Raw genomic sequence first — 14274 nt, 5'->3', positions numbered from 1 at the left:
GACTCTCCGAATTTGCCACGGCTCTACAAATTTCGAAAACCCAGACAGAATCAAGTATTTGGCGTGAAACTGAATATGCAAATGTCGTGTGGGACAACATCGATTTTGTTAGGTGCGAGAGGAGAAATACTTGAGTATACATTAAATTCCGGACTATAGCGGCGTGATGATGCGCGTACCATGCTATAAACTGTTGCTAACTTACTTCGTATCATCACGCGTAGTTTCGTAAGTATACTACCTCGTCTCGAAAATTTTCTTTGAAGTAGTAATTGGCTTGCTTATTAATGGCCTCTTAGAAGTTTCTAAGCTTGATGAGCGGGCCTGTCTATAAAGCCGAGCTTAATGAAAGGAATTTTGTTATATATTGTACAAACAATCTTGTCACTCTCACAATAACGTTTACTTCATTACCGTAATAAATTTCACCTCGAAGTATTTTAAAAACCGACGTGAAGAAAACAATACGAATTTTTATACGGATCTACACTACATACATGTATATATAATCCAATTATAAATTATCAGATATTACTATTTTATTGAAATTACTTCCTGTCGGAATATAAAGGGAGATGAATTTGCTCTCATTCGCCAGCTGCTCTTCGAATCTTCGGAACTATTACGTTAGAAACGACTGCTCGAGTCTTTCCGGCTGATTTCCAGTAAGAATTACTTGATAAACGTCCAATCGTAGGTGCTCCAAATTTTATTCGCGGCAATATATAACGGCGTGCGATGATTTTCGAATGGCCTTTCCTCTTTCAAAAATCGAGAGCGCACAAGAACATTGTAGAGAATTATAAAGCGCCAGGCTTAGTCCTCGCTTGACCCGCTTACGTTAACTCGCGCTATTCACTGCCGAGTTTCTCGAGTACTTTGCAAACTTCGGCGTGCACGTAGGTGGGCTATAAGTATAAGTACTAGTAAGTAAGTAAGAGTATGTATACCGCCGTTTATACGTAGAGCGTTCGCGCGATAGCGTGATACTTAAGTCGAGGACGTTCACGTGTTACAGATTTACCCGGGTTTGGCAAACCGTTGAACAATCTCACAGTCTCGGTGGGCCGCGAAGCCATTTTCACCTGCATCGTCGAGGATCTCGGACCATACAAGGTGAGACCCCCAACATTACAGCCCCGGCCATTCTATTTCCACGCGCGGTTACAGCCATACATTCACCGCCGTGCTGCCATTGCTCGCAATTGCACGCCACGTTGCGCGCACTGACGTTTGTCCCTGTGTAATTGGGACTGGTTTTGATAAGCGGCATTAGATCGTGCAAATTTCATTAGACACTTGTGACAAATTATTCAGCGATATTATATCTGTCGAATGAAACAATCTCTTTTTTTTTTATCTGAAAACATAAACAGATCAATAAAATTTTCACTTCAATTTTACAATAACTCTATCACAAACGCACGTTAACTTTTTAGATCAAGTTTCCATTGAATCCACTTTTAAAAAACAGGAGACAGTTTATAAATTTATTTCCAATAAATTTTACGCAATTCGCGATTAATGCAAGTTTAACACGAGCGGTTCTCATTTTCCCTGTTTGACCGGCCCCGGTAAATATAAGATGAAAATCAGATAGTGTTTGCAGTAAGTTCACTATGCAAATACAGATCTTTATCTCTAAATCACGAAATCGCGTCGGTTACTCTCATACCAACACATAGATACCCTGTAATTTGCGATTTAGAAAATTGGTACTAAGAAGATGCTTTGAGAGAGCGTCGCAGCGCGACGTCATTACTGAACTAGCGTCGGCAAAGTTCTGCACGGACGGGGAAAGTTAACGGACAGGACAAATAAATTCAAAGCGAAGGATTGGAGCGCGAGGATCACAGTGCGTATCTGGGCAACTTCATTTTAGTAGAAATAAAATCACGCGGAGGGAGTGTGAGTTCAGCAGTTTGTTAAGCGGCTTCCTCTCTCGCGCCCGTCGTCTTTCGGGCCGATCGTTTCCCTGTCGTTTGTCTGTCTCACTTTCCTCGTTTTCTACTTATTTCCCATCCCTCCTCACGGCCGTGGCGCGGCGCGGCGGGAGGATCGGGCGCTTCTCGTGAAGAGAAATACCCTTTTCGATTCTCCCCTACTCTCTTAGCAGACCGCGCTCAAACCGCGTATGGAGGAGTTATAGTTTTATAGATAGCGCCGACCTCTCGCGACCGTGGAAATGTTTTCGCGATAAAAATGCGCGAAATTATTTTATGGCATCGCGGGAATTTATGTGCACGCGCGCGTGCGCGCGCGTGTGTGTGTGTGTGTGTGTATGTATTGTATACACTATAAATATATATAGTCGTTCGTTCTCGCGCACGTTTGAACGGAATCGATGCATTATTCTTACGCGGTTGGTCAACGGCACCTTTGCGGAAATGAAAACGGCCAGTCACGTTGGCCGCCGCGATACTCGGCGAAAAGCGTTCGGCGAAAATAATAAAAAGCGCGTGCCACTTTGCTCCAGACGGGACACAAAGGGGCGCGCGCTTTCGATAATCGATGCCGACGACGCGTATATAGCCGCGGAATTAACGCTTTTTAGCGTAAACTCATTTTAGCACATGGCAGTCGCATACGGCGCGGCTATAACCGATACCGCGTGATTGGTTCTTTGCGCCGGCGGTATCGCAATCCTTTCGCATCGCTAATAATAAGTTATTAAATTCCTCTGATAGGACACGCGGATTAAGTGGAGCGCGAACTCGTAGTATTACCGTTTTGACGAAGAAAAAGGAAGAGGGAGAGTGAGATAGAGAGAGAAACGTAAATATATCTTCAAACAGTAACGACGCGAAGAGAGCGTACGTTAATGCAACGACGCTGCTGACATCGAGTAGTTTATTTATATTTCAAGCTGCAACATGAGTAATGGTGAATTTTATGTATAGTGACTCCTGTGAGAGGAAGGAAGGAACAGACATACACACGCGCGCACACCTCAGATATTCTCCGGGCGTTTTGAAATAATAAAGCATCTTATTACGACTCGCAAGGTGTTACGACTCGCACCGTGTTATGTAGTACATGATGATGGCACAAATTCTGCTAATTAGCAACAAACATGTCATTTATACGTTACGTCTTACACCTTCTTATTGTCGTCCTATATTTGTTACTTATGCACTAACTTATATACACGTTTTTGATATCAGAATGAATAAATTAATTTAGAATCTAAGTATGTAAAGACTAATGAACAAATTAAAAACATTTTGTTTTTGAAATGAAATAATTTAATAAAGTAATTCGACATTACGTTATATGATATATTGGTTGATATGTTAAATATTAATACATTGAATTAATTATTACAATATAAAAAGGTATCTAATTATTACCAACATAATAAATATTTGTGTTATAATAAATATTATTTTTAAAGAACAATTGAAAGATAAATATTATATTATTATAATTTAAGAATTGTATTAAAATTTACATTAGAGAAAAGTGCAATTTTATATAAAATTATAAAGTAAAAATTAAACTTTGAAATTAACGTACTATACAAACGTAGATATGTCTCTCTCTCTCTCTCTCTCTCTCTCTCTCTCTCTCTCTCTCTCTCTCTCTCTTTCTCTCCTAATTGATTATAATTAAAAAATTGCCAGAAACTTTTTATTCAAGCTTGATATTCCACAGTTAATCATGCATATAGCTTGTCGGTGATCCATTACAATAAATTTTGCTGTAACTTACTATGCAGCTCATATGGCATAAGTTACTGAGTACCTACTCTAATTTTTTATTCTTTGTTTAAACAGTATTAATTTATATAAAATCTTTGACACCTTAAAATAGATGATCTCAATTAATACGTCGCCAATTAAAATAAATTTGCAACTTATGGTTAAAAGTATTTTTAAACAAATTTTTATGTATAATTTAATTTGTTGAGAAGTTTTATAAATTTTATTTAAAAAATATTCTGCAGTCGATCACGTACATTTACACACTTTATAATTTTATTATATTTTACATTATATTTGTATTATAATTATATTTTAAATTATAGATATATTTTACGTATTTTATTGTATAATTTTATTATAATCATATTTATATATTTTATAATATATTTTAAGATATTAAAAAATTAGAGTTAATTGCTTTTTATTAAAGCGTGCTGAAAATTTAACAAGATAAACTTATTTATCCTTTTTCCGCAAGAAGTAATATACTTTTGCCAAAATCTTATCACAAAATAAGACTCGTCTGTCGTGCTTACAGCTATAACATTTTCATTTCTACCTCGCCTTATGAAGTGCGGAAATAAGTGTGCTTCAGGAATAAAACGATTTATGTATTATCCTGACTCTCCGGCAAATTTTAAAATTTCATTAAAGGGCCAAAATTGCTTCCTGCGGAAGTGGGAACAGTAAGGAAAGGAGGCACCCCAGCGAAGAGTATTTTTACGATCCTAAACCTAATTGAAGCTGAGTCCTTGAAACTCGTTGGGCTTCGTGGAGATTAGCGCTCGGAAATTTTTCTTCCTTTAAATAATCATGATTTCAGCATTATGTCAACGCATACTTTTTTATTCCGTTATTCTGTTATTTTACTTGACGTCGTATCAAAAATATGAAAATTACTTGCGTCCTGCAGAACAAAGTTTTAAAATTTTTTGCCTTCTAAAAATTATGCTGTGTTGATATTAATTTAAAAAAAAAAGACCTTAAAACATTGTGCCGATGCAATATGCGCATTTCGCAATTTTCTATAATTGCCTCGTTGCATAACTTTTGCCTCAAGCGCCACGTATTGTATCTATTGGCAAAACGTCCATATGTTATATTGTGAGTGTTTGCAACTGCCCCATCAGATTACGAGTTTGATCTCGCAAGAGCCAACCGAGGCTGCCAAATGGTTATACACCGTCATGTGCCATCTATTGCTGCGCTGCGAACAAATCTCATTTTCCAGACAAAATTTTATTTCCTTCGAAATTGGATGTCGGAAATAAGCATAATTTCCCGTGGAGCCTATATTCGCATCAGGTACAGTTACGTATTTGTAACTAATTGAAAGTGTAAGTATGTGCGAATTACACTGAGAAAAAAAAGTGTAAAATCAAATGAATATTTCTTGATTCAACTATATATACTTGGCGGTCGAACGGGCTGTCAAACAAATATTTGTTAGTTCAACAACATACTTGTTAATTCACAAAAATATAATGTTAATGTTATTAATGTATATTTAATTCAAAAACATATATGTATTATTGAACAAAAGAAAAACTGTCAACAAAACGCATTTAGTTATTTTAACAACTTTTTTTTCTCGGTGTACGTTGAGAGAGAATTTAATAGACAAAAGTATACGATCGGATTTGAAGAATCTTTCGAAAATCTTTTGAACTTCGATAAAAAATCTATAATGTTCTCAGAGTTTCCATTTCTCATTACGATAAGATGTCAAACTTGGCGCGACCTTTATATACGGGTTGCTTCGCGACGAGTAATGCAACGCTTACGACTAATATTCTCCCGAGGGAGCAAACTCTCGAAATCATTACGGCCTGTTGCAAACGTATTGTCTATTTCCTCACTGTAGCGCATTCGGCAAATTGCGCATCCGTGAGAGAGGCACGGTAACACAGAATATTCCACAATCCCTTGACGATCCTTGATTACTCCGGTGGTCCTTACCGACACGACGCGCGATTTCCCGCACATATCTGACGTCGGCTCTAATGTGACGGACCTTTGGATCAAGGTGCTTAATATTTGGAGAATGCTGGCATATCTAACGTCTCTCTCTAGCTCTCTCTCGCGGTCAATAATCAGAGCGAGAAGGCCGACGACGCTGATGGCGAACACTGGGAGAGCCGGCAGCGGTGTTCATGCTCGCCTCTGTGATTGTTCGTGCAAACAAACCGCAGTATTAATTATTCGCGATACCGGCGGTTGCATTGAACGGGGCAGCAGCCTAGACCGGATATCCTACGAAGAAGCCGATACTACAGGAGTTACGATCTTGTCGACGATAATTTCTGAATCCCTGAGGGGGGTGAGAATACGGCCGCTACACGGGTCGGCTGAGATTTCCTCTCGAGAGTAACGACGCGTCAATGGCCAGGCCAGGGTCGCCGTTTCTATTTCGTCGGGGTCCTCCCCTTTCACCTCCTGCCAACTCTGTTTTCTCCGACACACGTATATATGGAAACTTTCACCTCGTTCGCTCGTACTCCTCGACACTTTACGCTCGCGCCCGCACTATCCTCTTCGATGATTCAATGTAGCCATTGTCGCTTTTCTTGCGTCAAGTTTTTGAGGACACCGAAGTGAGCGAGACTGAACCTAACTTGCTCGGGCAAGCCAGAAGTTTCGTATACCGAGTAGCTAGTTGCGATTGTCCAATGACGATGAGTTAATCCTACGCGAGCGGAAAGCGAGAATGACCGATACGGAATTCCAGTTACGATTTAATCACCCCTCTCTTACCTGTTATCTTCGCTTGCTTCTCAAGCTTACCGCATCTCGCCCAACGATCCCGCATTCCCTCGGTTTGATACTCTCTGTTGCACGAAGGCGGTGGAGGCACCGATATTAATATCGCGAGAGCACTAATTGTTCCAGCCAAATACGTGGAATTCGCGGAGCGAGATCCCGAGATGCTCTTTGCGTTACATGCACGTTGTGTGTTGCGCCATCGATCGAGGAAACCATTATGTTTGGAGTGGATTATAAGTGGGCGAGATCGGAAATGCGTTTCCTTCCGTTTACGGATACCGGTCTGAGATGCAAATTTGAATTTACCCTTCGATTCGGGAGCATCGTCGGTGCGCTACTATCACGACGCTCGGAATACCCGCTACGTATGTACAAGCGTACGCTACGTAAAAGTGCAATAAAGTCGACGCGCCTATAATACGCGCTTAATCGGCCTGGCATACCGAAATACATAATATCCATTTGCATAATACACGTTAGATACGATGCTAAATATAACGATACGGAATTTACGTTCTCATTAATATTTTATTTCGCTGTATTGGCAACAAAAAGAGAAACGATCGCATTTGCGAATATATTAAACCCACTCGCCGAGTTTTTTGTCGACGCGGCAGATCTATTAAAAGATTCAATGATAAATTTAATCTTAATACAAATATAAAGTAAAATACGAATACGTATTTTTTAGTACTATATATAGATTAAAAAGTTAGCACAACAAAATAATCCCATTATTTGTCTCGATATCGCCGAGAAAAATGCCGTAGATTCTTGTCATAGATTATGAGAGGGAAAACGAAATATATGGCTAATATTCTGTAGAACGCATTTTGAAAGTCTCACTTATCTCCGCAATAGTTGTGCACGAAATCGAAAAAGACGGCGGCACTTTCTTCTTGGCTCTCGCCAGCAGATGATGGTACTTGTAAAGTTCAAATCTCGTGTATAGCTGCTCGAGAGAGATCGTACTTTTATACGATCGGTCATCTGAAGTAACTGTTTCGAGTATTGCACGGCATAGCTATGATATAATACAGGTTTTGTTTCCTATGTCGAAAGAAAGATGTTCTTCTTATCTCTTCGCGCAATTACATTTTATGTAATAACAACGTCTACACGTTCTTGAGTTATTCAGTATTTCTTGAAAGATGTAATTAACAATACGTTACTATATTAAATGGCAAAAGAACAATAGCGCTAACAATAAATAAATAATTATTGTAACAATAATCTTTTGAATATTTTAGATTGTTTATCATAAATACCTTTTTCATTTGCCTTTTTTATTTTATATTTTTATATTTTTTTCCCAATCTAGTATTTTCGTCGAACATTTTTATGTTACGTTTGTTTTCTTCTCTTGGAAATCGCTTTATCGATTTCTTAGGATTCGTCATCCTGCGACCATCTAATATTATATTTATATTCATAGGCCTTTTCTCTGTTTTGAAAACAAAGAAAACTTTTGTTTTACGCTGTTTGAACGAATGAATGATGAATGAATGATGAATGATAATAGAACACTTATCAAAATTAAGTGGGAAATTCTCGAATTCCCAAAGTAGATATAATCGATATATTAACGCAAAAAAAAGAGGTCTTGCGTAGCTATATGTTTATAAAAAAGTCTTTGGAGAAGTTAAAATATTAATAATATCAAACGAAAATATACTTCACGAAATAGGTTTCCAGGTCTCCCGATTCGTTTCTAGGTCTTGGTAACTTTTTCGGTACCCGCTGAGAGAGCTTCGGGTTACACCGAGAAAGATTTCTGATACTTCAGTCAAACGAAGCGGACACTAGCAATCCTCTGCTAATGGACTCATGCATCGTTGAACATGCTCAACAAGATTGGCCGCACTTGATGCAGCCGTACTTATTACGACGGAATGATATTATCGATGCGAAATATTTGAAGAAAACTCGCGCTATCAATTCGCCTTCTTTTTTATCCTTTCCTCCCTCTCCTCCCCCGCCGCCACCCCTCGTCACGCCCCCCGCTCCCATCTCCCGCGAGTGCATGTGATAGGATACGCGCTTCAATTTCATTCGGTATTGCTGGGCTCTCTCACGTGCATTACGATGCAGCAGTCGCTGCAACAGCGGCAACGGCAAACTGCAGCTTGTAATCTAGGAGCGGAGAACCGTGAGAATCGAAGGGTGAAGATGAAGCGCGGAAGTAGTCAAGGAAAGTGGAGTATCGTTTCCTCGACGCATATCTATATACACGGAGTTTCTGCACACGCGCCTCTGCACACGTGCAAAGCAGTCGGCTGCTTTGTACGAAAACAGCTGGCACCGGAAGGAAGCTTACCCCATTTCCGACCTTTCATCCCGCTTACTGTTTTTATTCCCCCTTCCCCCCCCCCCGTCTCTCTCACTCGTTCTCTCTCTCTCTTTCTCCTGGCCGTGCCACGAACGAATCTCCGTGCCGTTCTCTTGTCCCCCGAATACGGCTGCGATTTGAAGCGGCTACGCTGTCGTAAAACCACGTGCATCGCACGGCCATCGCGCGGAGTTAATTGAACTTTATCACGTCAAACGATTCGGCTCGGCGAAATTACTTCACAGTTGTTTAGTTTCGGATCGCGTGGATGGACGGGTGGAATCGATTGAGTGTGGTCTACTATCAATAGCGTTATATTCATCCGCGGCGGATGCAGCTTTCCTGCCATTTTATTGCACGACCGGTGAGAGTTTTTTTAAAGATCGTAAAAAATTGGATCCTCTCTCCAACATTGGCTTAATAAAGGCAGAAAAAAATACCGCGATGGTCTTTTATTACTCGTAACCCTGTAATCGTTTCGCGGATGTTTATCGATCAACTTCGAATAATAAAGATATCGAATTATTTGAAATTATTATTGAAATTAGTAAAAAAATTCCGAATATGTACGTGAAAACGTACGTAGAAACAATATAATCGATATTTCTCTCTCTCTCTCTCTCTCTCTCTCTCTCTCTCTCTCTCTCTCTCTCTTCTTCAGGAAACAATAATTTTAAATTCTCGTGTAAAAGCGCACTGTAATGGTTCTAAAGGAAATTATACACATATTTTTCTTGTTGTCATAAGATTACACGTAGCTATTCTGAGTACAATAGGTTTATTTCTGCACTATTTGCAAGATGAATTTATAAATTTTGAAAGAGGTTAATAACGTGCTAACTGTTTTTATTTTCAGTTTTTGAAAATAGTCACACAAAACGTGAAAATAGCACACAAAATAAGTGGCAGCTTTTATTTTGTATATTGACATGAAATGCCAACTGTGCCAGATACAATTTGTTCGAAGTCTTTATTGAAATGTTCTGACGAGCTACTTATATTTTAACTTTAATCTTATATAGCATGTAATAAAATAAAGTATGAAATGAATAAATGAATAATATCCTACTAATTATTAACTACGAATAAATAAACATTACTTTGCCGAATCCATTAACTCATCGTTAGCCATGACATTTCATGATGATCTGCTGAAATATTTAGAAGGATATTATGACGCTACACGAGAGTAGTCAAATGTACAAAGTCATGTGTACATATAGTATAAGTATTAATCCACTTTACATCGTTAAAGTTTTTCCAAAAAATGTATTATAATCTCATTCAGAATTATATAAAATTATGTATAATTCGATATAGTATTGAAAAACATGTCTTAAGCACATGTAACAAAATTACATACAGATCTAAATATCGCATTAAAGAAGAAATAAACAAATTAATAATGTACAACAAATCTCGCTCAAATATTGTTATCGGTGATAATTCTGTATAATAAATTCTACTTCTATTTGTTATTTTTCTATTTGTTATTTTTGTACCAGTATTTCAAGACGAGTTAGCTATGGAGACAGTTGGTATCATTACAACTCCGTCGGAAATTATTTTGCCGAGGCTAAAAAGATCGGGGAAGATTCGCGTGAGGAATAAATCTCTAGACAGGGTGCGTGCGTGCAATGTTTCTCTGGTCGAGTTACGCAGCGGGAGTAATGAGCGATCAAGAAACTGCAAGATAAATGTCTGCGAAGAATATTGGGCAAATGGATACATGGTCGGTGGGATAAAAAATGATCATCTAGACGTTATTATTTCACGTTGTGTGCGGATGCGAAAAAAATAACAAGAAAAATATGTTGATATAGATCGTAAACTTCATATCTTACGCTGTTACAAGCACGTAATAAACGAAGTTAAGGATCAAATAAGAATCATAATAACGTACAGTTAGCTAGCCGTAACGAAACTGCAGTCGAAATAAGTGTAAATGAGATACAGAAGCACAAATTTGAGTTAACGTAATGAATTCTCCGGGAAGAACAGGTATTTAGAACATATTCAGGAAGACGGGGGTTCATTAGCCCGCTATTTAAAATTTGCCTGTGTATAAGTAAGGAAATTCAGTGGAGAGAATAAATTATTCTGTCAGATTGGTTCATTCTATACGTCATAATCGCTTGATTAATGATTCCGCCATTAACTATACCGCGTCGCATACGTATAAAATATGGTTATCGGTCGGCGAAATAAACGGCATCGCCATGAGCAAATTGTAACATCATCCGCAGGTCACCGAGCTTCCGCATTAAGGAACTTCGCAATTTTTCTGACGTCCCCCTCACCCAAATGAATGCATTCTCCGACTTCGTCATAAGGAGGATTAACGGTACCGTTTGGAATTGCAGCTCACATTAATTTATCGTCACTGTGAGAGCCGTAGATACGCTAGAAAAATCGATAAGGCGAAATGATAGTGAATTGTTCTATCTGTTGAAACATTTGCAGAAATACTTCGTCATTATTATTACAAATGCTTCTCGACAAGAAAATTCGACAAGTTCATTATAAGTCTAGTTTATCATTTAACTTTACGTTTTAATGTTAAATATTATTTCGGGGAATTAAAAATATATTTCTTATAATGTGCTTTTTTAAAATTGAAGATACTTTCTTAGAAAGTTTGAAAAGTATGCTTGACATTATCTACTTATATAAAATTTATTTTATTCCATAATTAAGTTTTACATTATAAGTAAAAATTTTAATTTAAAAACATAAAGGACTCCGCATAGATCTTATGTAAAATATGCCCCCGGTTAAATTGATTGAAATATGTTGTCCTCTACGTCCCGAACGAAAGTCTTAATGGACACAAGTCTTTGAATTCAATACTTTTATACCTAGAGACGTTTAAAATGGAAAATCTATAGTTATGTCATACTTCTTAACGAAACAAGTAAATGAATAAATCGTATATATATGTATGTATGTATGTTTATGTATACATATTTATTTATTCACACATATATATTTATATGTATGAACACATATACATATATGTATATACATATATATATCAATATACAATATATATTGTACCGCTGGTATTACCGTTGGTAATAAATATGTATACATAAACATACATACATACATACATATATATATATATGATTTATTCATTTACTTGTTTCGTTTAGAAGTATGACATAACCATTGATTTTCCATTTTAAATGTCTCTAGGCGTAAAAGTATTGAATTCAGAGACTTGTGCCCATTAAGACTTTTGTTCAGGACGTACAGGACAACATATTTCAGTTTCAATCAATTTAACCGGGGGCACATTTTACATAAGATCTGTGCGGGGTTCTTTTTAAACGATCAAATTTGATTGAGATAATCATGTAAAAAGAGAAGAAGATTGTAAAAGGTAATACTTATAAGTTTGATATTTTAAAATGCTGTATTGTACTCGTATGTGTGGATTTAATTTATTCTTTTCGCTGCATTTTAACATTACTTGGTTTCTTTCGTCGAACGTAGTTGCTACAAAAAGCTCGATGAAAATTCTTTCCACTTCATTATAATAATCTACATGTTAATCCATCAGTTACTTTATCCAACGCAGGCAAATATCCGAAACCCTTCTACCGTTTATTTTCTGTCTTCCACCGGATGCGAGGTGCATCATGCCGGCGGCATACCTCCGCGAAACGTATGCAACCGCGCCTGAAAATAAACCCAGGCTGAAGCGTAGTGAGCTCGAAAAATGCGAAACGACATTGGCTGGGATGGCGCGGTAGGGACTTTGAGACGAAGGTATGACATTTTCGTAAGCTTCTCGTCGCACGGCGCGTCGGAGTCGCGGGTGACATTTTGTGGGTGAAATGGCAAGACAACGAGCCGGCGAGTAAAGTAAAATGTCATTGTCGCGACTTGTCACACGCTCATTGGGAGCCCCCGCGGCGGAGAAGGGAGCGAACGGCTGAAACGAAAGTTCGCTAGGAACACGAAACAAGAACGCAGCTGAAACATTAAGCAGAGTTTCGATAATTACCCAGGCGCAGTCTAATAAATTATTGAGTATTACTATTAGCGGCAGCTCTGGAAATTACGGCGGAGTTCGGATTTCAAAATGGAAATGTGATAAGGATAATTACGTGACGAATAATCAGTACGGTTTGCCGCTGAATACGTTTTAACGCAATTTATTTCGACATCGCATTCGAATTGAAAAATAAAAATTTAAAAATCTTTAAATCATTCCTAGAAATAAAATTCTATGATATTATACACAAGAGTGCATACATTTTGTTGCTGACTCAGTTTCACATTATCAGTCATACTCAGAGTCATACAAATGTAAATCACGTGCTACAAGAGTTTTTGTCATGTCATCTCGATCATCATCGTGAGCTTAGACCAAATTTATGTTTTAAGAAATTTTATAAATATAATATGCTTTTATTCTATTTTTGCAAATTCTTCTCTCTCTCTCTCTCTCTCTCGCTCTCCCTCTCCCTCTGTTTTTTTTATTATATTGTAATATATTTAAAATAAATTTGATTAAAATTTTACAAAAATTAGATAAAAATCAACATAAAAATTATTGCTTAATATTTTTTGAAAATTCATGATTAATAAATATTGATGCATGATTACAATCGACACTTGTAATAAGCGGAAAAAATATATAAATAATGTAAACACTCTCTCTATCTACTAATTAAGAATCAACTGTTCAAATTAATTTCATTGCTCGCCGAAAGAAACGAGAAAACGTAACATATAGTACTTATCTAAAAAAACCTGATTACATTTCATAAAATTAAACCTCGTTTTAATGAATACGAAATAAGTCAACGGCGAATGCACTATTAACCACGCTAGCAGTAATTGCCGTCTCCTTGTGAAATTTCGCGCGTCAGCGTCGTGTTCCAACTCGTCTACGCGAGAGACAAATTAAGAGAGAACCAAATGGTCCACCGACGGTTGCCAGTTTTTTTCTGCTCATACATCATTAAACTAGAATAGCGCCAAAGGAATGTCGTGTACGGCATGCATTCGTTTCAAAGAAAACATGCTGATTTACATATGCGTATATTTCATTAGCTCTCGCGGTTCTTATAAAGGGAAATTTGCATGACATCTTATTCGTAATTCGTGAATACATATTATTAAGTAATTCTTACTAAAATATATTTTTATTTCTAATTTCTGCTATTTGTAAAAATATAATTATCTCTCATAAATAAAAAATCTTTTAATGCTCTCTCATAACTTTATTAAATAAGATGTACTTTAAATAAGTACATTTATTAATTGAACACTTTTTAAAAGATTTAGAGGTAGGATAACATCCTGCGCGGGATGACAACTCCTTCTATAGAGTATTCTTTGTATTATTTTGTAAGTCTCGTTTATATTCTTTAATATCTTTATATATTTATTTTTTCAAGATAACGCATCACACGCCACATTAGCTTCTTTTATACTACTCTAATAAAATTGCTTATTTCAATG

The 14274-nt window shown here is 37.2% G+C and overlaps 1 protein-coding gene across 1 annotated transcript in view; it reads left to right on the top strand.

The window, feature by feature from the left end:
- LOC105458070 (neurotrimin-like) overlaps positions 1-14274 on the top strand; it is an 80150-nt gene that overhangs the window by 32344 nt on the left and 33532 nt on the right. The window contains exon 2 of the mRNA XM_011703131.1: positions 1019-1116. Within this exon, the coding sequence (XP_011701433.1) occupies positions 1019-1116 (98 nt within the window). The remainder of the gene's footprint in view (positions 1-1018; positions 1117-14274) is intronic.

Source organism: Wasmannia auropunctata, unplaced genomic scaffold (genome assembly GCF_000956235.1).
Source record: "Wasmannia auropunctata unplaced genomic scaffold, wasmannia.A_1.0 LD334721.1, whole genome shotgun sequence".
Lineage (NCBI taxonomy): Eukaryota > Metazoa > Arthropoda > Insecta > Hymenoptera > Formicidae > Wasmannia > Wasmannia auropunctata.
This window is presented reverse-complemented; position numbering and strand designations above follow the sequence as displayed.